General features: G+C 39.8%; 2 protein-coding genes across 2 annotated transcripts; both read left to right on the forward strand.

Moving 5' to 3' along the window:
• The first annotated feature begins 2,021 nt into the window (after nt 1-2,021).
• Nucleotides 2,022-4,840, forward strand: LOC128355025 (ADP-ribosylation factor 3-like). The gene is made up of 3 exons (XM_053315170.1): nt 2,022-2,169; nt 2,502-2,626; nt 4,677-4,840. The coding sequence occupies exons 1-3, from the start codon at nt 2,022-2,024 to the stop codon at nt 4,836-4,838; spliced, it is 435 nt and encodes a 144-aa protein (XP_053171145.1). The 3' UTR covers nt 4,839-4,840.
• Nucleotides 4,841-5,446: 606 nt separating this feature from the next.
• Nucleotides 5,447-26,522, forward strand: erbb3a (erb-b2 receptor tyrosine kinase 3a). The gene is made up of 31 exons (XM_053315503.1): nt 5,447-5,451; nt 10,953-11,041; nt 12,980-12,982; nt 16,862-17,013; nt 17,432-17,618; nt 17,987-18,112; nt 18,215-18,280; nt 18,882-19,000; nt 19,272-19,413; nt 19,653-19,766; nt 19,982-20,099; nt 20,234-20,307; nt 20,410-20,500; nt 20,682-20,699; nt 21,024-21,247; nt 21,343-21,475; nt 21,638-21,731; nt 21,934-22,088; nt 22,168-22,221; nt 22,330-22,471; nt 22,554-22,673; nt 22,777-22,875; nt 23,264-23,449; nt 23,572-23,727; nt 23,880-23,955; nt 24,108-24,254; nt 24,376-24,473; nt 24,571-24,762; nt 24,871-24,942; nt 25,064-25,325; nt 25,647-26,522. The coding sequence occupies exons 1-31, from the start codon at nt 5,447-5,449 to the stop codon at nt 26,441-26,443; spliced, it is 4,311 nt and encodes a 1,436-aa protein (XP_053171478.1). The 3' UTR covers nt 26,444-26,522.
• Nucleotides 26,523-27,415: the final 893 nt, after the last annotated feature.

Genomic DNA, 27,415 nt, shown 5'->3' on the forward strand with positions numbered 1-27,415 from the left:
GACAATATTCCAAAAGAAATGAACAGAAGTGTGCCAAATCTTTAAAAAAAAACTCACATAAAACATTTAGGTGTGGGTTTGACATCCTACTCTCGCGGTACTTCGTTTACTGCTGAGTTGTGCCCCGGAAAATCTCGTGAGACGTGTAGTGAGCCTGACGACTCCTCAGCTGAAGGTAAGTGAGGATACTGACACCACCATCAACTATATAACATAAATGTGAAGGTCTCAGCAGCGGATGAAATATTAGCGTTGTTGTGCTGGCTGTTCTTGGGGTGGGTGTGTGGCCTCAGTGTTGTCCGGGGCTGAAGCAGCGGCGGGCGGCTCGCTGACAGCAGGATACCCGCTGAGGTGAGGAGCGGATGGATGGATGAACGTCTCATTGATTCCGCCATCAAAGCTGAACTATATTGATAAATTGGTTCCTGATAGATGCGATAATGAGGAAATTTGTGAGACTGGGTGGTAAAATGAAGCATGATTGTGCTGACTAAAGCGGAGAAATGTGCGGGGCCGACAGCTGTAACGTCACCTATCACCTACAGTACTTAGCATCCCCCGGCTAACGCAGCTAACCTGAGTCACCCGCAGATGAATTATCATGATCACACCGGCCCTGCTCCGAGACAGCCTTAAACCATCGTGTATTTGTACATGAGTGTATGATATTGTGTAATCATTACACACAGCTGGGTGGAGAAAGGGGCTGGTGCCAGGCAGGGACAGTGTGGTGATCCTATTCAGCACCATGGACAGGGCTGCAGCGAGCCTCACATCTACTTTATTTGTTTTTATTCCTTATTATCATTTCACCGTTTGTCCTCTGCATCCCTCACAATTCATGTAGAATGGTTAACTCTGTGCTACTCAAATGATGAGGAAGCTTTGAGGTATGTAAAAGATATTATTTTCACCAGGGTGCACCAGTATATTACAAATGTGGTTGTACATCTAGAAGACACAAGTTGCACTTTATACACAGTGGATTGTATTGATTGTGTTGAAAAAGTGGGAACATTTGCAGTTCTTATTCTAAGACCAAAATTTGGATACTGGAAATATATTTTACTCCAACCCTGTGTTGATTTTGTATATTCTTTTTTTTTTGGCCACTTGTCTGTCCGACCATTGAAATGCAAGACCTGTACGTTTCTTGACGTTCTCTAATCCACATTCATTATATTTGCAGTAAATTTGCTTAATATTGTCAGTCTGTTTCATTTACTATTATTACACATACATACTATATGTTGTGTATCCATCCTGATCTGTCCCCTGAGGTTTCTCCCTTTTAAAACCATTTTTTCTACTTATCTGAAGATCTAAGCAATGTTTAGAATAATTGTCATCTACAGCTGTAACTCTTGGTATGATCCGACCTAAAGGAGACATGGACACTTCTTATGTCTCTGTCTTTGTTTTAAATCAGGTGGCTTAGCGGTGGGCTTCAAGCCAGGCCTGGTAATGTAGGACATTTTGCATGTTGCTCTGAGGCCTTGGCATTGTTGCAGGCTAAGATTTGAAGGAGAAAAAGACAGCAAGAAGGGTCTGAACAGCTTGTGCTGCAGCCTGGAGACATGGCTCTGACATGCATCTCTTTCACCCTCTCTCTGTGATGATGGCTGTGGTAGATTAGCATAGCTTGCACCTGTCACGAGGTGTGCATATTGAAGTGAGATATTCTGGCATGGTGGTGTCGTGTATTTTTTTAGAAAGGTGAGAGAAGGTGAGCTGGAACATTTCCCTTCATTGTAATTTAACAAAGACCTGTGGGACATTTTGGCTCATTAGTAATACTCTCATTATTCAAACATGTTAATTATTTAGACCGGCATCATTCATTGGCTGTTTACCTCATACTGTATATGTCAAACCATATAAAATCACTAAATGGTTATTTGTTCTGCTTCTTTTCAGCCCTCCTTCAGAATCGATCCCTGCGGAACTACTGACTTCTCAGAAAGGCGTCTAAAATCGTAATTGTAAGTGCACATCAAAGCTTGAGAAGGCTAATTTGAATCATGGGGAACATCTTCGGGAATTTGCTGAAGAGCCTTATAGGAAAGAAGGAGATGAGGATCTTGATGGTTGGCCTTGATGCTGCAGGAAAAACTACGATCCTCTACAAGCTTAAACTGGGGGAAATAGTCACCACAATCCCAACCATTGGTACGTACATTGTCAAAGAAACATGAGTTATGTCGCTGTGTACACTAATGATGTACCACCATGTTTATTTCATACGTTGGATTACCTTGGCTCTCGTTGTCAGGGTTTAATGTGGAGACAGTGGAGTACAAGAACATCAGCTTCACTGTGTGGGACGTGGGTGGGCAGGACAAGATTCGCCCCCTCTGGAGACACTACTTTCAAAACACACAGGGTAAGATGAGCTAATCAGAGGGTAACATTGGCCCTAATGGAGGAATACATCCCTCCTCTTCTTCAAAAAACAATTGCTGTTATTATTCCTTCACCTTGTGTTCTTCTCACTGTTTCAGGTCTAATCTTCGTGGTGGACAGTAATGACAGAGAGCGTGTGAATGAAGCACGAGAAGAGCTGATGAGGATGCTGGCAGAGGATGAACTGAGGGATGCAGTGCTCCTCGTGTTCGCCAATAAGCAGGCAAGAAACCATCACTGTTCTGCATACCTGTGTATACCCAGTGAATACACAGTTCTCACATAACACACACATAAACCTCAAACTCACATAACCCAAGCTCACATTCTACCTAAAAACTCAACCTCCAATTCAAACTGATGTAATTATGAGTAATCTAAGTGTAGTAATTATATAAACTGTTACGGTAAATGATGAAAACAAGCTGATGTGAGATGTGATGTCACTTTCATTATAATTTTACTTAGAATTACGGTTTGATGCAGCAAACAAAGTGAAGAAAGCTTTATATGTAGCTCTCAGACTTCAATGCTTACAGGTCTATGGAAAAAGAAACACAGAAAACAGATCAAAAATTCATTTTGCCTTGGCTGAACTGGGAATTATTTGTGATGCAGTCATGTTTTTTTCAGTGACATAAAATAGTTCCAGTTGCATCTTCAAGTGACGTCTTCAAGTGTCTTGATCATCATATTAATTTTGCTAGACAAAATCAGCAAATCCTCACATTGGAGATGCTGCAACCAAACATTTTTTAGATGTTTTTGGTAAAACAATTTGTAAAACAATTAAAAAGGTGTTAATAAGTGACTTTAGAGGTGCTGGTACAGTCGGCACATTTTGTTACTTTCAGACAGAGCCAGACTAGCTGCTTGTGCTTGTTCCCTCTATTTGTGCTAAGCTTAGCGGCTACAGGAAGCAGCTTTATATTTAGCAGATAGACATGAGAGTAGCTTCAAGCCTCTTATCTAAATCTCAGTAAGAAAGCTAATAATTATATTACTGAATTATTTTACTAAAATAATCTGCTCCTCTGATATTTATGTTTTTTAATTTACTAGGATTGTAACTAATGATTACCTTCACTATTATTTAATATGCCAATTATTTTCATGATTTATCTTAATAGATTAACTGTTGGTCTATGAAATGTCAGAAAATTGTTCAAAATAGCATTCACAGTTTCCCAGAGGCCAAATAATTTGAAGGTCATGTCTTGAAATTGCTTTTTTAGACCAATAATTGAAAATCCAAAAATTACAATTTAATTTACTGTCAAATGTGTTAAAGAAAAGTTGGCTTTACATTTAAAAAAGTGCACCCTGAGACTGATTTGGTGTTTTTCCTTGGAAGGTGAAACGATTAACTGAATATTAATATAAAAAAATTCCATCAATCAAGTCAAGTCAAAAGTTTATTTATATAGCACATTTAAAACAACCTCAATACAAGATCAAATAAAAGAACACTTATGAGTAAGATAAACTATAAAAACACAATAAATAAAACTATAAAAACACAATGGATAAAAGCAAAGATAGTTACACAATAATATTCAAGATGTTAAGCTCAACTAGGATTAAAAGCCAATGCAAGGCTCTTCCACTAGTTTGGGGCAGCCACCGTAAAGGCTCTGCCACCTCTGGTTTTGAGCCTTAACCTAGGAGCATGCAGAAGCATCTATTCGGTTGACCTCAGTGCTCTGACTGGAGCATGATGGTGCAACAACTCAGATGAATAGGGTGGTGTCAGTTCATCGATGAATTAGCTTCACATACATGCTGTAAAAATGGTAATTGTAGCGGCAGTCTTTTCTCAATGCACTTTACCACCACTATTAAGCAGTCCTCTTGGCTTTTAAGCTTGACACACAAGAATCTTTGGCGGCAGTAACTTCTGTTCATGAAAAAACTTTACTGAAAAAGTAAAAATAAAGTTACAAGATTATTTTCTATTGTATGGTCAAAAACTGTGTAGGGCTGCTTAACCTAGTCTGCTTAGGAGGCTGTGATGTCATCACCGGTATACTTAAAGGAGCATTACAACATTTTTAAAGGAAAACTACTAAAACTTTACAAGTATCAATACGGCTCTTACAGTAAGTAAGCACACACATCCACAGTAAATGCATACACACACTTAAATCCAAACCATAAAACAAACCATCAACTGTCCTGTCTACAGGGACACACACATGCTTCATCACTAATCTTTAACTTTTATATAGTGCAGGACAGTATCTTGTACTACTGAACTCTCGCCTCTTTAACAGGACTTACCGAACGCCATGAACGCCGCCGAGATCACAGACAAGTTGGGCTTACACTCCCTGCGCCACCGCAACTGGTACATCCAGGCCACCTGCGCCACCAGCGGCGACGGCCTCTATGAGGGCCTTGATTGGCTGGCAAATCAACTCAAGAACAAGAAATAAGAAGAGAATCGGTAAAAACCAGCAGCCACAACGGCCCAGCTTTTTATTTCTTTTGGGAAAGGAACATGGGATTTGGTTGAATGGTACAAAGCAAGATTCAGGGTTTGGGGGAGATTTTAAGCTTTTCCGTTTCAGTCTGTTTAAGGTCTCCTGTTCGTTTTCAGTGCTTATTGAAAACACATTCTCATGTCCATATTTAACCACACTGACACACACAAATGCACATTAACTGTAAGCAATCACAGCAGACTCTTGCTTTTCCTGTGTCCACCTCTTGTCCTTAGGTGCATTGTACTGTACGTTAGTCTCTAGGTGCTGTACCGGGTCATGTGTGACTCCACCGTGTCAGCAAAGAGTCCGACTTAACTTTTTATCGATGTTTGTTTTTTAACTGTCGTCCATGGAAAAGAACTGTTCTGTGTCAGGTGTCAGTCTCGCTTCCTGTTTTTTTGTCCGTTCCCTGCGGGGGTAACAGAGCCATGTTTGAGAACAATCACAGCTGGCAGATTCATGTCATCATAGACTTAATTCAGTCTCCCTTTTTTAATTTGTGAGCAATGCTGACGCAATTTGACACTCAGATAAAGTGTGTATACGTGTGTGAGAGCATGCCGTATGTGTTTGTGCGAGGGGCCGAGACAGTATTAATCAATTACTCTAGGACTGGAATTTAGCCCCATTGCACATCCTCTTGTTGCTGCATTTAGGAAATCTTTTGATATCTGTTGTGTGTTTCTACTCCTCCCACGGCACCCTGAAGTGCCGGAGCCGGCCCTTTTTAAAATATTTTAAAGAGCACAACTCATATACTTAACCGCCTGAACTGCATGCATCCTGGTAGATCTCGCTGACTGTTCTTGCATTCTTCTCCATCCTTTGAGCTGCATGGATGCTGTTTGTCGATTTTACACTAACTGCCCTGATCGTGCTCTGGTGCTTTGAACTGTAGGATGCAGAAACTTAACCAAACCACCAACTTCATGTTCTAATTACAGTACAATATAATCAGCTTTGTGCTACATGGTCTTTGATGTTAAAGCTGCATATAGATTAAACACAACACACACACACACACACACACACACACACACACACACACGGGATCCATACAGCTGCTGCTCGTCTGCCTTCTTGTGTGTCCTTGTATGAGTTCTCAAACTGTATCAGGTTGCTCTCGTGTGTTATTTTTTGTCTCTACTTGCATATCAGGGGATGATTATGTTGTTCCAGCCTGATAACTTTGTGTTTTTGAATGTGAATATTGTTGATGAATCTACAAATGACTGTAATTATATTTATTTGACACACACAATCAGTGGAGTGTTTGAATGAAAGCAGGGTAAGCAGATCAATTATGTCGGTGTTGTAATTAGCAAAGGTTCATCAGCGCATCCACAACTCACCTCTGAACAGCAGAGTAGTTACCACATCGCCACGATACCAGCAGAGCCCACAGACTATTGTCAATGAAACTCTTTCTTTGTGCCATACATTGGTACTATTACTCACATAGTACAACACTAGTAACAATACAACCGTGTGTTTATCCACTCCATCTACTTATCAGTGTATTCTTCATATTCAGCATCTATTGTATAATTAAACCATGAGTTTGATCAGTTGGGTTTTGTGGCCTTATATTCAGTGATGTGATTTACTCTCAGCTCGTTTGCTTCTGATTTTGAGTGACATATATTTATCTATAGAAGAATTATTTACAGATTTATTTCTCTTTGCCCTCAAAATGCAGGTTTATGCACCACAGTTCAAGATGATCAGGCAAAAGTTTTGTCCATTAGTATCTTTTGTTTTGCCAGTATACTTGATACATATTTGGTGATAAATTTATTTGGTTTATTGGGGGGAGGGGGGTGTAAAAACGTTGATGTAGACTGTGTCTGTGAAACAATGATAATCAGTGCAGAAACAAACAAAAAAAATAGTTCTGATGATTCATTCTGTACCGTTATAGTTACACAAGTAGATCTGAAAACAGTGATGACCATGTTTCAATGCTGAATGCACGGAGACATCTGTATGTGATGTAAGAAAACAAAATCCTGCTGTATTACAAATAAACCCATTTTCTGTATGACCTGTCTCGTCAGCTGTGAGTGATGTTACTAATGGAATTTATATTTACATATTTGCAAATATTCGTATTCTATATTCATGTTTAAGTGATGGATGACTGACATGCAGCACAGGGGGTCCTGCAGTCATAAACTTCAACCAGAAGAGGGCAGTATTTAGCAACAGTAGCAGCTCAGTGTTGAATCCATGTCATTCAAAGTGTAAAACGTTGTTTGTGCAAGGCTGCTGAGGAAGACACAGAGGTCATGTCATCTGGACCAGAAGTACAGTTTACATTTTATCATTTAAATTTACATATTGGGTTTTTCAAAGAGAAAGGGTAATATTATTTGAGTTATTGTGCTTAAATTTGATCATTTTTGGGTAGAGAAACATCAAGAAATATATTAAATAATAAATACAATTTAAAAATGAATTAAATTTACTAGCTACACTTTCTAAACATGGGGGGAAATCCTTATTTGTCCACAAGTCTTTCATTGCAATAATCAAGGAATGAAACGAGGCACTTGGTGTCATATGTCTCAGTTTGGACTTTGTGTATTTTTTATTTTTCTGTTTCTTTTTAGATTATTTGCTAATTTACAGCAATCTTGTGTTACGTTAGGTTTTTGAATGTAAATATTACAGCTTTGACAACAGCCTGTAAGCAGGTGCACAATGAACTGTGAATATACAGAGTTTTAGTGAGAAGGCAGTTTATGTTGTTCTTTTCATACACTTTATATCAATTTCTGTTTTGTTGCAGTTGTGTTTTGAGCCAGTTGCAAGCAGGTCAGTTATGCTCTGTTGTATTTTTCAGTTGAGTTTCCCTGAACGTGTTCTGTGCAACAAATTGTTCCTGTGAGAGACGACAGGAAAGAAAGACTTTTTGAAAATAACTTCCTGGTAGTAGTGAAATATTAACTATTTGTTTTGAACACCTCTCTTACCTTTCAGGTGACTCTTTCGAGAGAGGACGACGATGACTCTGTGCTGAACTGGAGACAGCTTTCTGTCTGTTGCACAATCTGTCTCTCTAATTAGACTTTTCCAGATATAGAAACAGAGGAGAGTTGTTTTTGTGTGTCTGTGTGTGTGTGTGTGTGTGTTTGTGTCTTACAAAATGTGACAGACTGGAGCTGCAGGCTGAGCCAGTTTCCACCACAGCTGGCTTGCCCACTATTACAGGTAAACATGTGCATGAAGCTTAAGTGACAAACTAACATGATGACAAGATATGACATTTTCTAGTCAAACCAGATATTAGTCTGAGTTCAAGATGAAAACCTTCTGATATGCACTATTATCTTCGTCTCTCCTTATTCAACACTTGAACAATAGTTGAACCACACTCACACTTCAATCACTGGTGGAATAAACATGTATAGTGAAGTGCTATATTTGAGTACAATGTTGAAGGATTATGGGGGGTTATTTACTTTCATTTCATGTAACTGTATATTTCAAAATCTTTTCCTTTTCACTGCACTGTGGCTCTAGTTACTCATTAATTGATTGATATTTAGATTATATCTGACTCATATTTGACATTAAACACATGATAAGTGTATTAAAAGACATGCAGGGTTAAAGATTAAATCAGTGGCTTGTGACCCTTTATATAAAAAGCAGTGCTCAGTTGGGGCCCCGTGTCATGATTCAGATGTTTCTGACATTTCCCTCTTAATGTTCCTCTACCTGTTTGAGGCCCAAAAAAACTATTATTGATTCAAATTTGAACAAAAAATATAAAGGTCCAATCATTTTCTACAGATTTGTGTCACATAACCTATTAATCTTATCATCTCTTCTCATGACAGCCCAGATTTACCTGGTGACCCTCAGGAGAGAGGTTAGGTTGGGGACATATTGACTAACCTACTTACTGTATGTGAAGTCATTAGCTCCACCTTCAGCAGCTTCAACAGTCATATGCTCCTACATTAACAGTCTAATGTCAAATATATGATATATCTTTAAAGGTCAATTTTTCTGCTGAATGAATCCAATAACTTTTGATAATTGGAAGACATTTTACTGCACTTTGCAAGTAATTGAAGGGCTCTTTTTTTATCCGAGTATTTAATGTAAGTGGAAGATCTGCATTTCTTTTTGACTATTACAGGTCAATGTACACAGAGAGAATGGTGCAGAGTACAGCACTAAAATCACGCAGCAATAAAATAATCTTACAGTTCAGTCCATCAATATGAAGGAGTGGAGAGTCCAAAGTCCCATTGTTTAGAAATTAGATGTAAGAAAGTTCCTGAAGTTCAGAAGGGAGGGAGCAGAGTGACACATATAGAGATGAAGTGAGAGAACAGGAGGTTTTCTCAGCTTGTGTTTGTTTGTTTGTTTCTTATTGTTGTTTTAGTGTTAGTAGAAGACAATATTAGATGGATTGTGACTTTTTAAGGTGTTCTGCTCTTTGTTGAAGAGACATCTTTTCAGTTTATCAAGGGAAAGAGGAAGTGACTCACTTGTTTGGACTGCAATGATAAAGTAACTTTAACATGAAGCAACCACAGGGGAGACAAGTCTAGGCTGGGATTATCAAAATGAACAATCTATGCAAAATGTGCAAATGACTCTTAAGTGTACTGAGCTGTGGAACATTTAACTTTATTAATTCAACTTAATAAAAGACTATTGTATACAATATGAGTCATGAGTGAAGCAGGTCCACTCTGTATTTGCATTTTCATGGTGGCTGAGCACAAAAATGTGAACATTTAGAGTGACCTGTCAAATATTAATGAAATATGTGACAAATAATAAGATTGCTGTGCAGTAAGTATGAAGTCATTTAATACTGAAAACAATAGGTTCATATTTTAAGCAGGAGACAAAGTATGGTACATAACGTCTAACTACAATGTCACAATCCTCTGTCCATCTCCATGTTTGAAGGTTTTTGAGAATACTGATGTGAAAGCTCTGTTAGATAGACTGAATGATTAGTGGCTGTTATGGGACTAGCTGCACACAATCAGAGCAACTTGTAGCCTATTTTTTTTATTTTGCTGGCCTCTGGAAACATTCCCCTTTCATTTCTGTACATCTTAAAATAGATGTTTGATTAATTTTAAATTATAGCACTAATTTATGATTTATTTTTTATTTCCCCCGAGCTTGACTTGAAATTATTTGCCACTAAACCTTTGAATAATTCACCTTCTACTGTTCTGGCATATCATTCAGTTCAACTGGAAATGTTTTTTTCTTGTTGGTTTTGTGTCTTGTCGGGTTTTGAAATGTTATTTCTGTTTCACAAAACAAATTCATTGATCTTGAGTTTGTGGACTTCCTGCCTGTTTGACGATTAATTAATAACCAGTTGGCCTTGCATGTAAGGGTTATTCACGTTTTACTTAATAAATGAATCCCTCTTATCATATCCAAACATATTTATTGATTCAAAAAAATCTAAATCAAGTATAGGGAAAACATTTGTATGATGATTATGATGGTAGTGATCACTGGAAACACTGTGAATTGTGTCCGTGAACGCATCCATATTTTTCATGGGAGAAACATCGTCGTCATCGTCACCGAGAGACATGCGTCTAATATTGTTTATCTAAATCTAAGCACGTTTCAATGCGTTTTAAAGGTTTCCATTTGGTTTCCAGGTGTTGGAAGCAGTAAGGTGTATGGCTGTAGGCGGGGCCCCGCAGTTAAATCAGTGCTGAAGAAAAAGACGCTCCGGCAGCTGATTGGCTCCCCGCTGAGCTCCAATCACTGAGCTGTAGTGATTCCTCACACACTGACCGGAGCGACAGGCTCAGTTTAATGTCAAACTGAGAAAACACAAACAGGTTTTCACATCAGAGCGGATTTACTCCTTCATTTGGGTGTTAAAGGAAAGAGAAGGAATACGAAAAGTCAATCTGGTTATGTTCAGTTTTCAGGTCTAAATGGACTCTCTCGGATTGAAACGACTAAGGACGGTTTTGGACGTGAAAAGGACGAATTTCTTCTTCTTTTTAGGATGGTAATATTTATTGAAAACGTCACCAGCCTGAAAATTTGAATAAGGATGACCGCGCTCATGTGGAAGGTGCAACAGGTGCTGTGCGTCCTGCTGCCGTGCGCTCTCCAACTCTGCAGCGCTCAGACAGAAAGAGGTGGGCTCACACACACACACACACACACACACACACACACACACACACACACACACACACACACACACACACACATATACACGCACACATACGCACGTACGCGCGCGCGCGCGCGCACACACACACTCTCTCACACACACACACACACACACACCAGAATCACCTATTTATATCCACTTACATTTACTTTGTTATATCCATATGAACACATGGATTTGAGCTGATTACTCCAATAGGAGCTTTGATGTAGGAAAAAACCCTTGTACCTCACAAACCCCAGACACAGAACCTGTTCCGAACACGTAAAACTTGTTTGCTGTGAGTCACCTCCACCTCTCCCACGACTATGTGTGCTTTACGTGTTTGTCTCAATTGTCTGACTGTTTCAGGGTTTTGTGACAGAGCAGCCCAACCTTTCACCGCAAGTTCAAAACCAGTCAGCCCAAAAGCTCTTTCATTTAAATGGAAAAACTTACCTCTGATATGTTTACATAAATTCAATATAGTCAGTACCGATACAAAATTATTAAAGAGTGGGCTACTTGTTAGGGAGCAGAATGGCTCCTAGTTATGATCAATGTATTGATGTGTTACAAATGTGAGCAGCATTCTGTTGAAACTTGTGAGGTCAAGTTTATTTTCACAGTTTTTTATTATTGAGTGGGAAAATCTATCTAAAAATCTAATCAAGTGGTCTAAAAATTAGAAAGAAAATAGTAGTAAATGTCCATCACAGTCTAAAACTCAAAGTCCAAAACAATATTCAATTTGTTATGACCTTAGACAAAGAAAAGCAACAAAGTGTCACACCTGAGAAGCTGGAGCCAGGGAATGTTTCATAACTTTGATTGAAATTAATTTTCTGTCAATAGACTAATCGATGAATCGACTAATTGTTACAGCTCTAAAAGCAGCTAGAGGCTAACTATGAATCAAATTTGAGTAAAAAATATAATATTTCACTTTAAAATGTTGTGGAGTACAAATAGAGGGTAGTATAGCATAGACATACTCAGTACAAGTAAAGTTACTCCGGTTCAGTACTTGAGGAAATACTGAGTTAGGTGTTGTGATTTAAATCTCAGTGAGACTCCGACCCTGCGTTCTCATTGGGTTACCTGGCTGCAGGTAAATCAAATGCCGCTCTGTGGATGAGCAGCACAATGTGAGCATGAGATCATCAATCTGAGGCCAGTGATGTTCAGGTGACGGATCCTCAGGCATCTGAACAAAAACTACAAAGACAAGCACAACAAAAAACAAATACAAACCCCTTCATCCAATGAGGAGGAGCACTAACTCTGGACTTTATGTTTCATAAACGATACAGAAGTTGTTCACATTGAAGCACCTGTTTGTTACTTCTATTAGTTGAGTGCTGCAAAATTAAAAATATTAAAACTAAAATTACAAACATAGACACAGTTGTCAACAGGATTTTGTTGTGCAGTTGTAAAAGAGGTTGCTGTTGTTTTGACACAAGTGGATCTTTGCACCGACCTTATGAACATATCAACAGCAATTTTTATGGATACCTGGCCAGTCATAATAGAGTTCAATAAGTTCAATATATGATTATTCAAGTTAGCTTCTGTTTTCCTCTGTAACACTTAAAATCTGTGCTGCACTTTTCTACATGAAAACACGTGAAAGTGAAAATGTGCATACACACATACTGTGTGTGCATATTCATAAGCACCAGAGTCACGGAAATCATTGTCAGTAAACAACACATGTGTGGCCAATTTAGTTGCATTTTCTGTTGCAGGCATGATTTTTATTTAAAAAATAGTCAACATGATAAAATAGTACATTATAAAATAAGCCATGCATGTCAGTTTAATTTCTCAGATGATGTCATGTGATATCACAAATTGGGCTGTAGTGTAAGTGTGATTTAATTTAATTTAGATGTAATCTCTTTCAGGTAAACAATAGTAGGTGGAACCATTTTAAAAAGCTTCTGTACTCTTACAAGAGTCACTTAAACAAATCAGTGATGCGTCAAAAAGCAAATATGTTGCCAGAACATGTAACATGATGTTGAGCAACTCTGTGCGTCTGCCTTAGTTTGCTCAGACATTTAAGGGAGCTGGCCTGCACACACTTTGGGGAAAAGATAAATTACTTCAGGTCATTTGTACACAACTTTCTGGCTGAGAACCAGTGAACGCACCATGAAGTAGTTCTTGCACTCAGATGTCCATCTTTGTGTTTGTGTGCATGTGTGTGCGCGCTCACTTGTGTGAGGTATGCATTAATCTCTTGCCATCCTGTGCCAAGTTTCTGTTTACTTCAGTCATCGTCTCAACTGCTTTATTGAACTTGTTTATCTCCTCCTCCCTCTATTCTTTTCTTTCTCTGCCTCTCTTCTTTATGAGTATTGAAACCTTGGTAACAGCCGAATGAAAATAACAGCTAACCTGATCCTCGTTCACTTGTGCTGTGTAATGTTTTTGTCATGTGTTAGGTTACACTTTAGTCCCGAGGACAATGACACCTTTTTACAGTGAGTTCATGTACTGTACATGATAGTCAGTGATGGAGTAAGTAGGAAGGAAGACATACTGCAGTGCTTGTACAGAGCAAGGAGACACACACAGAGTAAAGTGTTACAGAGGCATGGCTTCACATCTTTATGCACTACAACACTTGTTTTGCAGTCTTTTAAAATAGGTCCATTGTGTATATGCATGTGTCTGTGTGTACATGAGTGTGTTGACTCTAAACCCTCCACCCCATTCCTTGTTTTCTCCACCACCCATCTGCCAACACTGAAAGTCCTCCTTTGACAGAGAAAACCCACTCAGCCTGTTGAGATTTTTAGCTTCCACAGCTGCAGCTTGTGCATTGTCTGTATGGCGGACATACCGTTTTCTCACATACTGTACTATATGTGTACACACTGGTTTGTCACCCACCCCCTCCCGTTGAGTGGGTTGTGCTTGTTCTGTATGCATTCTCTACATACTGTGCTTTGTGGAAGTTTCTGAAACGTCCGTGCACAGGTATCTATGAGTATTTCCCAACAGGCAATTCAAACAGTGTAGAGTCAACACTTACAGCCATTCACTGATAGCACTGAGCTGATTTCAGGGCTTAACTAAGGTGGAGTTAGATAAGATTCTTCACCCTTGAGCAGCTCATAAACTGACATTATTTCAATTAAGTGGCATCTTCTGAGAAAAAGTTGCTGGAGGCTTAAATCTCATATCTCAATCTCAATGTCAAATCACTGTGACAGCAGTAAATGCCAGCATGCCAGCTCATGCCTTGTGTTCATTGAAGGGAACTGGTGATTTCCATAGAATTGAACTTACATTAAGTTGATAGACTTGCAGGAAATAGATTGTGTGTCAAAACTGATCCAATAGAGACCGAAATATCCCAACATTTAGTCCTTAGATGGGCCAAAAACCATTAACTCTTGATCTTACTATCAGTTCATTGACTAATTGTTGCAGCTTTGGATCAGTCTTTCTGTTATGCTGCATTCATTTCAGCATTATTAATATTATATAATTAATTACTATAATTATATCATATGTATTTAATTCTATACAATTATAATTAGGAGTTAAATGGAAGAACATTCATGTCCACCTTGTAGTTGTACAGCTATGATCCCTCACTAGAAATAGAGAAAATAGTTGCAGTTGCATATGAATACAATTTTATATTACTGATACAATCATGCAACTAGTTAGATTTTTTTTTCTTTGTATCTGGTTTAATTTGTTAAAAAATATGATAACCCTGATAATATCATTAGCCCCACTCCCCAAGAAAACTGATCTTCATGTGTAAAAATCAGTATTGTACATTGCCTGTTGGTGGTGTGGTGTAGCCATGCTGACAGTTTTGGTTTGACCTGTTTAAGTATTAAGATGTCTCCACTTCAATGAAAATGGAGGTGAATTGTGTTTGAGTTGCTCAACACATTAAAAATAACATTTGAAGAAATAAATCCCTTCCCTTCCCAGAAGCAATGACCTGGTTAGTCATGATAATAGACAGACCTTGCAACCCTGAGTGAGACGTTATTTCTGGTAAGAAAGCCTAGAGTAAGATAAACAAAATTCCATTCACCTCAGCTGTATTACGGTGGCAGTGGGACTTTTAGAGCTAGAGATGTCATTGAAAACAAAACTTTCTGCATGGCCATTTGCCAGTTGGGGATAATTGTGTTTTTGTGATTTGACTGAACTGAGCCTTTAATAATACTTGGTGCTGAGCCAGTTCCTATGAACCCAATGTTCTCAGAAACATAACAATAAAGTGACTCTTATCAGAACTTTATGGACACATAGGACACACACACACACACACACACACACACACACACACACACACACACACACACACACACACACACACACACACACACACACACACACACATACACACACACACTGTGCTGTAAGTGCTTGGAGGTTAATAATCATTAGCCTTTTTATGCCTTTGTTGATCCTGTTGTTCTCTTGAGGTGCAGTTTAGAGTAGAATAGAATCAGATCAGGCTTCTGTGCAGGTCAGACCTAGAAGTTCTTACACACCAAACCATTTTTACGGGCCTTGCTTAATGCACTGTGCGGTTGCCACAAAGTTGGAAGATCGTTATTGTCTGATATTTCCTTTAAGATTTCCCTTCATTGGTGATTTCCTTCTATGAAAAACAAGTGCCTGGAAAATATACATGGACAGGGATGGGGCATTCTTTTGCCGTACACAAGTTTGTGTGTGTATGTTTGTTCAAAGAATTGATATCTACATGACATCCAGTTTCACTGTCATGTCCAATTTCTCTCTTCCTCCCTTCTTCCATTTTCTCTCTGTTGCTTTTGTCCTTTCTGACATTTGAATAGCAAAGCAGCCCTCGAGTGACGCTGAATGGCTGAACTCCCACAGACCATAAACAAGGCCTTGTATATTTGTTTCATAAAAAAGGACAAGCCCTGTGTACAATCCTCAGCTTGTTTCACACTCACAGTACGTCCATTGATATTGAACACAGAGGCTTGTAGTAAGAGGCATAAAACACTTTTTACAAAAGCTTGTGTTGTTTAATGATTTAATAGAAAGATCCATCAATTTTACTTGAATTGTGATATCACATAAATGTATTCAACATTAGTGAATTTAACTTTTGCCAGACTTTACTTCTTTCTTCCCACTGTGCAAAGATGCTGAGACTAGTATGATAATTCACATAATACATAAACCTGTAAAATTTGCAAAATTGTTATAACAAGTGGAATTGTGTTACTTAGATTATAAAGATGGTGTTATTCAATGTTTTTCCCAATTTCAAAATCCCATGAATACCAACAATATGTATGTATGTATAATTTTCTTACTTCCTTATGCTGTCTCTAGTGTTACGCCACAAGACCACTAGTTCCTACATACACACAACTCTTTAAAAATAGCTCACAAATATGGGACCCCTAGTTTCATTTTTATGAAACAGTCGATCATTGTAGTTTTTAGTAAATCTCACTCAAACAAGAGTAAACAGTGTATTTGTTGGGGGCTATTTTCAGCTGCAAATGATTACACAATTTGTGCTCTATTGAGTATTACTGGCAGCAGGACTGTACATGGAATTGATTCAAAATAAACTACAATGCCCACGTTCATCATAATAAAGAAACACGTCCTTCAGTGTGACGATGTGGCTCATTTATGTGTGTTTAATAGTTTTTGTACAACACCAGAGATGTGTGGCACAGAAGAATAAAATCACATATGGTTGACCAAAAGAAAATGACAATATCACCAGACTTATCTTAACAGGAACTTGTTTTCTTTACATTTCCAGTTTGTTTCGGCACACAAAATGTTCTGAGCACGACGGGAAATTCAGATATCCAGTACACCATGATGACAGAGATTTACACCGACTGTGAGATTGTTATGGGCAACCTTGAGATTACCATGATGGACCACACCAGAAACTTCTCCTTCCTGAAGGTGAGGTGTTAAATGCACAGAGGTATCACAGAGAGCAGATTATTCCTTTCACTGAACTACAGTATATGTGGAGGAGATGGCAAGGAGATGGGTCAACTGATTTCAGTCTGCAATCCCAGAATCAGACTTTACTGACAATCAAAGCAGATTCGCTGATGTCAGTGTCTCTGTTGTACAGTGAGCTCATTTTTATGTCCCCTTCCAAGAGATTTTATGAATTAATCACTGCACTACATGTCATGATGACTAACAGTACAAGCAAAACACACCTGTGCTGGCAGATTGTGACTCTGATAACAAATAAAATGACTAATAGTAATAGAGGCAAAAAATAAAAAGCCAGCAGAGCTTTTTTCTAAACACCTGTACTTCTAAAAAATACTCCTTCTCATCATTTGTGTATTTTTCACCCCTGCAGTCTATCAGGGAGGTGACAGGTTACATCCTGTTTGCCGTCAACGAGTTCAGCCGCCTGCCTCTGGACAACCTGCGCGTCATCAGAGGCACCACACTGTATGAAGATCAGTACGCCTTGGCTGTGATGGTCAACTATCAGAAGGATGGGCAGCATGGCCTCCAAGAGCTGGGCCTGAAAAACCTCACAGGTACACAGGCAGTCACATTAATTAGTGTGTTTAAGTTTGGGTGGCCAGGCTGCCTGGAGCAGATAAGCGACAGGTTGGAGGTGACACTCGGTTAACTGTTGGAGCTCACACACCCACTCAGTGCAGCCACACCTTCGGAGTACCGGTCGTTGGAGAGCAATGATGTGTGTAGCTGAAGTGATGTGAAGCCCCAGGAATGTCTCATATGCTCAACTGCCAGTGTAACATGAGCCCTCGCACATTATCCTGAGTTTGTATATGCAGTAGTAAACAGAAAATCCCAGAGTTCAATGGGATGAGTCATGGGCCTGTTTGGGCTTGCTTTGCTAATTGTCTTTCACATTTACATGCATGTGTGCCGCCCACAGAGATACTGGAGGGAGGAGTCAAGATCATCCAGAATAAGTACCTGAGCTACGGCCCGCAGGTGAAGTGGATTGACATAGTGAAGGATGGAACAGCACCTATCATGATAAAGGACAATGGGCCTGAAAGTGAGTGAAAGTGATTATAATTACACATGTAAGCACCAATAATCTCATATCTTTGCTTTAAAATGTAAAAATGTATCCACTGATGATAAAATTATATCTCAGAGCCTTGTAGCGAAGCATGTGAAGGAGAGCCATGTTGGGGTCCTGGAAATGACACATGCCAGACCTGTAAGTGACATTAACATCTCTTTATTTCTCGTATCAGCTCAATATTGAAATGGATTAACTGACAGGTTCACAATTTTTCTTAAAACAATAGTTTGATACCCAAATAAACATTGAGATTGCTTTTTTTCTTGCTGTAATCATTTCTCCTATTCATACTGGCCATTAGAAGATCCCTTCATAATGCACTTACAGTGTACGTAATGGGGGACAAAATCCAAAGTCCTGTGCAAAAATGTATTTGAGTTTATCTGAAGCTAATATGAAGCTACAGCTGTTCAAAATAGCCAAATTGTGTGGATATTCTGCAGAGTTTGAGTCGTTTTAGTGCCAAGTTTCTATTTTTGTTACTTCCATCACACCTCAACAGGGAAACACTTTCCAAGGAAACATAAAAAGAGAATTTGATGCTAAAAAGACTCTTGAAGACTGTTGAAGATATCTGCTTTATTTGATTAACTCAGACTGCTGAAGCCTCATATTAACTACCCATCACTTACATCAAAAGGGTTAGGATTAGGTACCTGACTGTTGGTTTAAAACAGACTTGAAAAATCTGAATCTATCTTTTGACAAATGAACATACTACTCAACTTTCTTTCAGTGACAAAGACCATATGCGCCCCTCAGTGTAACGGCCGATGCTTTGGTAGAACACCGGGCGAGTGTTGTCACAACGAGTGTGCTGGAGGCTGCACTGGAAATCTGGATACAAACTGCTTTGTGAGTTCAAGGCCTTTTTTTTAATGAGCACACAGTCTGACACATCACTGTAGGAAAAACCGGTGCAAATAATGAAACTAACGATGGCTGGATTCCATTTAGCTGCTTCAATGTCAGGATCACTGTCATGGCTTGGGACACGTGTTAATGTTATTACTAACACCTGTGCTTTACCTATAGTGACAAGGAAAGATTTCTGCCATGAAAGATAAACACAAACACAAAACAAATCTTAATGCTTACTCATCGGGCTGTTTATCTTGTTTTGCAGGCTTGCAGGAACTTCAACAACTCAGGCTCTTGCTTGCCTCAGTGTCCCCAGACTCTGATCTACAACAAGCACACATTCAAACTGGAGCCTAACCCTAATGCAAAATACCAGTTTGGCTCCATCTGTGTGGCCCAGTGTCCCAGTAAGTCCACATATACAGGCTGCATTACTCAGAAATAATTCACACAGACTTACAGTTGACATAGAGTTGTTGTCATCCCCATATTATCAAATCAGTTATTGTGTTTAACAATGTGACGCTCATTCAGAGTTTCTCCAGAAGCTCCTTTTGCACTTTTTCTCTCTTAATGTGATCATGTTACTTATGTTTTGATACTGCTTGAGTCCCTTATTCCTGCAATTCTCTATGTTTTTTATTAGCAAATTTTGTGGTGGATGGCAGCTCATGCGTGAGCAATTGTCCTCCTAATAAGATGGAAGTGGAGAAAAATGGAACAAAAAGATGCAAGCCCTGTGGAGGCCTCTGTCCAAAAGGTGCAAAAAACCAAACAAATATCAAAAATGATCTCATCATTTTTTATGCAGCTGAACAAACTGAACAGCAAACTAACTAACTCTCCCATTCTGGTCAGCAGTATTTCCCTGCAATGATGTGTATTAAGTTAAACCACTGCTCATCTCTAATTGATGTTTAATTAATTGTACCTTCATTTAATCTCTGCTAACCACCTCCTTTATTTTCCTCTCAGCTTGTCTTGGCACAGGAAGTCCAAACCGACAGACTGTTGATGCTCTTAACATCGACAGTTTTATAAACTGCACTAAGATCCAGGGCAGTCTTCACTTCCTGGTGACTGGGATCAAAGGGTATGAGACTTTTGGTTATAATAGTTGTCATTAGTTTTTATAATCATCAGAGATTTCTGCTGTTTTCAGCAGGTTAATAAGTATTTCCTTTTGTGCTTTTAGTTTAGTTTTTGTCTCTTTTTTTCTGTTCAAAGTGATGCATACAATGGCGTACCAGCCCTCGATCCAGAGAAACTGAAAATCTTCAACACTGTGCGGGAGATTACAGGTGTGTGTTTGCATATGTGTGTTTTGATTTTTAAACTTTCAGACGCTTCACAGTGTTTGCAGTCTGGTTAAAGCCACTGAAATGCAATGTCTTTCTTTTCAGATATCCTCAGTATCCAGTCGTGGCCTGAAAACATGTCCGACCTGTCAGTCTTCTCCAACCTCCAAACAATACAAGGCAGAACACTTTACAGGTGAACAGCTGCTGTTGTTTTTCTCTTTGTGTTGAGATTGTTTTTGTTTCCCTCTGACTGAGGTCATGATGTTATCATGTTTCTGTATCTTTAACTGCATTTGGGACTCACTTGACAAAGATCTGATTTGTGTCTTGTATTTTTGTATCCCCTTGGTATAAATTCTTTTTACCACATTTAGAGGAGTGAGCTCAAGAAGGTACAGTACATATTTTACATGACTGTTGCTCTTCAATCTTTTATGATTTTTCATTTCACAACATATTTTTCTTGGTTACTATTAGGGGTTGGTGGTATTTCTCCTTAAGGGCTTATTCGGTGCTGGGACGTTGTAATTGATTTGGTGGTGGGTTCAACCCTTTCATGAGTTCACATGGTTTTCTTGTATGCTCTTTCTGATAAAAATGGACACAGAACTTGGCTGCAAAATCAGGGAGTCTTGCTGAATTTTAAACACAATCATAATACTAGCAACTATTCATTTCTAACACAGCATTTATTCATTCCTTATCTCCAATTTCAGGGGCTACTCCCTGCTGGTGATGAAGATCCCTTCTTTGACCTCACTGGGGTTACGCTCTCTGCGACGGATAAACGACGGTGGTGTCTACATCACAGGAAACAAGAAGCTCTGCTATTACAACACTGTCAACTGGGCACCCATCTTAACCAGCAGCTCCCGTCCACAGCGCCCCAAACGCCAGAAGCACACTGATGTCAAAGAGAACCGACCGAAAGATCAGTGTGGTGAGTGAGGTTGGGTCAGTTTGAACTAGCTCCCTTGTCTGTGTCACAGTGTAGATGATGACTCAGTCCTTTTTGTTCTGTGTGTATGTGTGCAGTTGCTGAAGGACACGTGTGTGATCCCCTGTGCTCCTCTGATGGCTGCTGGGGTCCAGGGCCAGACCAGTGTGTGTCCTGCAAGAAATACAGCAGAGGAGGAACTTGCGTGCCAGACTGCATGTTCTTAACTGGGTGAGTGTTCATAAAATAAATAATAACAATGAATAATAATGTCCAACCTGTTTGCATTATATGAGTAATATTTGCTGTGGCGTAGCTGCCCCAAGTCTTTCAATGTTATCTGCAATCTTTTGAAAGATTTTGAAAGAGAATGACTTTTTGCCCCCAATGCAGGGAGAGGCGGGAGTTTGCTACTGCGTCAGGCGAGTGTATGCCCTGTGACTCTGAGTGTAAGGTCCAGGAGGGGAAGGAGACCTGCACAGGCCCAGTATGCTTTTTCCCTTTTCAGTTATATCAGTAATATGAACACAACAATAAAGTTTCTCAAGCTCAACAATTGTGTCAGAATGACTTTGGGTGTGTTGCTGCCACCTAGTGGCATACTCCATATCACTGCTGACTTTTAATCATTTCTTTCACTTTGTTCATTTCTGTCTGCTTTGCTTTCGTCTGTCCCTCTTTTTCTCCAGGGGGCAGATCAGTGTGTAGCATGTGCCAGTCTGCAGGATGGTCCGCACTGCGTGTCTTTGTGTCCAGAGGGTGTGATGGGAGGGGAGGAGGTCATCTTTAAATACGCCAACAAACAAGGCCGCTGTGAATCGTGCCACCTTAATTGTACCCAAGGGTGAGTGATGAGTACAGGTCTGTGTGAGTGTACAAATATGCACGTTTTTATGTTTTTAATTCACCCCTTTTCTGTGTAGGTGCTTGGGCCCAGGAATCAGGGACTGTGTGGGGGCTGCCCGATACATGTCTGGGTAAGTTTTTCCTCTTACTAACCCTAACCCTATAACTTTGACATTTGGCTTCTCTGTCAAATGCCAGCAACGTGACATCTCTATTTCCCTTTTTCTCTGTGTCACTAGACAAGCAACCACCGCCATCGTACTGGGAGTGATTGCTCTTCTATTTGCTTGTTTCTCTATTTTCGTGCTGAGTGTTCTCTACCGCCGAGGTCTTGCCATCCGGCGCAAGCGAGCTATGAGAAGATATATGGAGAGTGGGGAGGTGAGTCAGAGTCTAGTTTGGGTGTCACAATGTTGTTTTCTTCAGTTGGGTTTGTGTTAATATATACTTCATGTGCCAACAGAGTTTTGAGCCTCTGGATCCTGGAGAGAAAGGGCCCAAAGTCCATGCTCGGATCCTAAAGCCCACAGACCTGCGTAAGATCAAACTGCTGGGTAATGGAGTGTTTGGATCAGTCCATAAGGTACAGCTGATTGTCACAGTAACGTTTACAATGCCCCTTTTGCATGTGTGTTGCTTACTTAAAAATAAAGGCTCTCTGTGTTTCTCTGCTTTCTGTATTTCAGGGCATTTGGATTCCTGAAGGTGATACAGTAAAGCTTCCTGTTGCCATAAAGACAATTAATGATCGCACTGGCCGGCAGACCTTCCACGAGCTGACAGATGTGAGAAAACATTATTTAAATGAGACTTTATCTTTTCTGTGTGAAATACACTAAATGATTGAAAGGTGGCTTTGAAAGATTTGTTGCTTTCTTCTTTGTGGAGTCAACTTTGATTCACAGCAAGTGCAATGGATTCCTCAGGCAAACCAGAGTCACACATGTATTATAGTATATGTCTAAACTAAACTAAACTAAAGTAATAATGGTTTGGAACATACTGAACAGTGGAGTAGTGAGTCCATTGTCCCTGCTGTGAATTGAGTTGCTTTCATCCACAAAGAACTGTAAACTCTTCAGACGTACAGGCAGTGAGTATTCAATACTCCAAATTCATTTCCAATGATATTTTCCTTTAATAATCACTGAGCATTGCTTTATCTCACTGCAGCACATGATGACAATGGGAAGCTTGGACCACATTAATGTTGTCAGGATCCTGGGTATTTGTCCCGGTGCCAGTCTGCAACTTGTCACCCAGCTCAGCAGCCAGGGCTCCCTGCTAGATCACGTCAGGAACCACAAGAACAAGCTCAATCCACAGAGGCTGCTCAACTGGTGTGTTCAAATTGCAAAGGTAAAAAACAAACAGGTTTAATGTTTTTTGTCTGTGTAATCTTTTTTTTTTCATATATGCATTTTGGTGTATTTCATTGACAGGTCAAGACTTTAAATCCTTTTTTGTTTTTTTCCTGACAGGGTATGTATTACCTGGAGGAGAACAGGATGGTCCACAGGAACCTGGCCGCCAGAAATGTGCTCCTGAAGGATAATTACACCGTCCATATCTCAGACTACGGCGTTGCAGACCTGCTTTACCCTGATGACAAAAAATACTTTTACAATGAGGTCAAGGTGCGTATAGACTAGAAGAAAAGATATGGTAGACAACACATTTTCAGACACATGATCAAAGTTCATTAACAGAAGCCTTCACTTTTAGTGAAGAAAAGGGCCTCATCCTACATTTAAAATAAATACTCGTTCTTTTCTGTTTACCTGTTCAGACACCAATCAAGTGGATGGCCTTGGAGAGCATTTTGTTTCGCAGATACACACACCAGAGCGATGTCTGGAGCTATGGTGAGATTTAAACCACCTTACGAGTTTAAGTTTACCAATTATGGTAATATTGAGTGTTAGCGCTAATTTGCGAGGTCGCTAGGTCGAAATTACGCTGAACCATTGCTTTAAGTGCTGTTTCACACCACACTAAATCCTTCACATTCATGTAGGCGTGACAATATGGGAGATGATGTCTTATGGGGCCGAGCCATACACAACGATGCGTCCACAGGAAGTTCCTGATCTGCTGGAAAAGGGGGAGCGTTTGTCCCAGCCTCAAATTTGCACCATTGATGTTTACATGGTTATGGTCAAGTGTAAGTATCTTCTTATTCTGCCCTACAAAACAGCAGCAGTAATAAACATGTAGCACAATATTTTGTATTAGAACAGCATAGAAATGAGTAGCAAACTGTAACTCTTGTCCTTCATTTCCAGGTTGGATGATTGACGAGAATGTCCGCCCAACATTCAAAGAGCTCGCCAATGAGTTCACCAGAATGGCCAGAGATCCGCCTCGCTACCTGGTGATAAAAGTAAGACACATACTATATCAGTAGCCACTCAATATGTATAGTATTTTGGAGCTTCAGTATAAGCTCACATGCAATTTAATTATTCTTTATCCACCAGGAGGACTGCAGCCAACAAGACGCTGCAGATGAAGTTGCCCAGCGGAGTGCAGACCTGGATGACCTGGATGATTTAAACAATGAACTGGACGACAAGGGGGAGGAAGGGGTGTTGGATGGCATGCTTCCAGCCCCCCACTACCAGACTCAGCCCAGGAGCCTCAGTCGCCTCTCCAGGCTGGACACTCACAGAGTAGGGGACACCACTAACTGTCAACTTTGTGGATGGTTTAGTCATTCAGAGAGCAAGTCATTTTCTGTCTTGTATCTAAAAATCTCACTTCTGTCTTTACTTGTTAAGGTGGTCCTGAATGCACCTAGCGGGGCTGAATACCTGCCTATGACGCCAGGTTTTGACAACCCAGGACAGGTAGCTAAAATAATTTGGTTTATTTTGATGACTGATTAGATTAAGATATCTACATCAATATTATTATCTTGGACAATCCTACTGTGGACATTTTTCTAACATAGTGCTGTTCATATTCTCTTAGACCATGTGGCAGTCACGCTCTCGACTGAACTCTGCCCGCACTATGTCTGAGAGCTCGGAGGGATGTGGTATGGCAGTTGAACTGGAGATGAGTGAGGACTTCTCTCTGGCAGGGAGCCTGAAACGAAGACGGCATCGCGAGGACAGCGCCTACGTGTCACAGAGAGATAGCATGTCTTGTGGGCCACCAGAGACACCGTCCCCAGAGATAGAGGAGGAAGACCAAAATGGATATGTGCTTCCCGGAGACAGCCCAGAGAGAGGTGATAACCAGAAAGAAGAAGAAAGTATACAAACATGTTGAAAAGGCTTATTATCACCTACATAATTAAAAAAGCTAAACTAAGAATGCTAAGTAAGATGTTATTAAAAAAAAGAGAAGAAGCTAGTTTATGCACATCCTAATATTATATCATGTGTATTGGCAAAAAGAAAGCCAGAACTCTGAAATAGTTTTAGTGTTATTGAATGTAGGCACATTTTACAGCAATATTATAGCAATATTTTGAGAATACATCCTCATCAGCCATTGGAGAAGATAAAACGGAAAAACTGACTCTACCTCACTTTTTTTTACATTTCAGAAACTTTACTTTCCTCATCTCGAGCCACTCATGGCAGGATGAGCAAGTCTCATTCGTCAGGCCTCTTGGATGACCCAGATGATGAAAATTATGAGTACATGAACAAGCAGACGTGTGTAACACCTGTCTCACTGAGGCACAACCGCCATTCCAAACATAACACCCACCGGATGAAGATGAACAAGAAACAAACCTCCTCCTTATCGTCCGTTGAAGTTACACCATATGTGGAAGTCAAGGAAGGGCACACAAGGAACAATCACAGCTCAGATTCAGAGCAGCAGGGATCTCAAGCAGTCGAATATGAATACATGGACATCAGGGTGAGTGATAAAGAGGAAAGCCCTACAGAACATGACGACCCTCCACCCCCGCCCCCTCCTCCAACACAAACAGGGATGGGAGAGGAGGTGGAGCATGAGGAAGAGGATGAGTATGTGGAGGCAGAGGACAGTAACTATCATTACACAAACAGACAACCAAAGCTACGACAGGCTCTTCAAGACAAGAAGGAGCTGAAGATGCAGGGAAAGGACGAGGGCGAGGCGTATGAGTACGAGGACATGGACTGCTTTGCTTCCGTGCGGCCTGGAGATGAAGTGGTGTATCAGAATATGCGAAGGCGAGTGGAAGGAGCAGCGGGGGGCTCAGAGGCACACACATCTGCGTTTGAGCCCTATGTAAAAGTGCGAGCTGGAGTTGGGGTCGGGGAACCTGCAGCTGTTGACAGATCCTTTGACAATCCAGACTACTGGCACAGCAGGATGTTTATGAAGCCCAATGCGGTTCCCACATGAAGAACACTTGAAATCTCACAAACTCTGACTTGTATTCATGAAGGACCTGAAACAGGAAATGCAATCAAAAAGCCATGGTAAAAATGTAGCCAATGATACACATTAACCCCCCCCCCAAAAAAAAACAACAACCCTTTTCCACAGCTTTTGTCTTTTATTGGCTGACATAATGAGCACTGATTGTTGAAGACACTAACTGAAACAAACAGATTACAAGCTATTTTTCTGTTTACATTTTGAAATGAACAAACTATGTCTTTGAGAACAAATACATATGTTATGAGTTTGGGCATTTATGTTTTGAGACCTCTTTTCATGACAATATATAAAATATGTAAATTTTCTACTCAAAAAATAAAAATATTTTGAATATCTATTTTGAAGCAGCATTTTTTTTAATTTAAAGGATAGGTCCGGTCTGTTTTAAACAATCAGTTATATGATCAATGAAAGAGGTTTTCCTTACTATAATCATTCCTTCTGTTCATAGTGACCATTAAAAGATGCCATACATAAAACATGCAAATGTATGAAGTCTACCTACTGCCCAGGTCCCGAAACCACTAAATTAGTGCCTCAGAGGAATTGATGTTATTTTGCAAACACTGACTATGGTGTGAGCACAAGTTCGGCCCCAGGGAAACAGGTCTCCCATTACATTCATATTTATTGAAATGCAGTGATTATTGTATATATTGGGCCCAGGAAATTAGGCCAGAGAGCACGAGGATGCTTAATAAAATAATACATTTGAAAAAGCTGGTGATAATCTGTACATAGAGCCTGGAGGCCGCTGTTGTTCTTTCCAGTAAAAACGTGAAGCTTATACATTTAGACAAACATATGTGGCAGCTACAACTTTTAGTTATTCTGTGAGACCAAAGGGAATAATATCATATATCACAATGCTACACATTAAAGCTATAGCGTAAATCACCAAATAGCTGTTCAGATCAGTTCATTGGGTAATTT

The sequence above is a fragment of the Scomber japonicus genome, chromosome 3 (genome assembly GCF_027409825.1).
Source record: "Scomber japonicus isolate fScoJap1 chromosome 3, fScoJap1.pri, whole genome shotgun sequence".
NCBI lineage: Eukaryota > Metazoa > Chordata > Actinopteri > Scombriformes > Scombridae > Scomber > Scomber japonicus.

What these genes read in the sequence shown, in the direction of transcription:
- LOC128355025 (XM_053315170.1), top strand. Translation starts at nt 2,022, where the DNA reads ATGGGGAACATCTTCGGGAATTTGCTGAAGAGCCTTATAGGAAAGAAG. An exon ending in CACCACAATCCCAACCATTG is followed by an intron (nt 2,170 to 2,501) that starts GTACGTACATTG and finishes TCACTGTTTCAG; the next exon opens with GTCTAATCTTCGTGGTGGAC. An exon ending in TCGTGTTCGCCAATAAGCAG is followed by an intron (nt 2,627 to 4,676) that starts GCAAGAAACCAT and finishes CCTCTTTAACAG; the next exon opens with GACTTACCGAACGCCATGAA.
- erbb3a (XM_053315503.1), top strand. An exon ending in GAAACTTCTCCTTCCTGAAG is followed by an intron (nt 17,014 to 17,431) that starts GTGAGGTGTTAA and finishes TCACCCCTGCAG; the next exon opens with TCTATCAGGGAGGTGACAGG. An exon ending in GAGCGATGTCTGGAGCTATG is followed by an intron (nt 23,956 to 24,107) that starts GTGAGATTTAAA and finishes ACATTCATGTAG; the next exon opens with GCGTGACAATATGGGAGATG.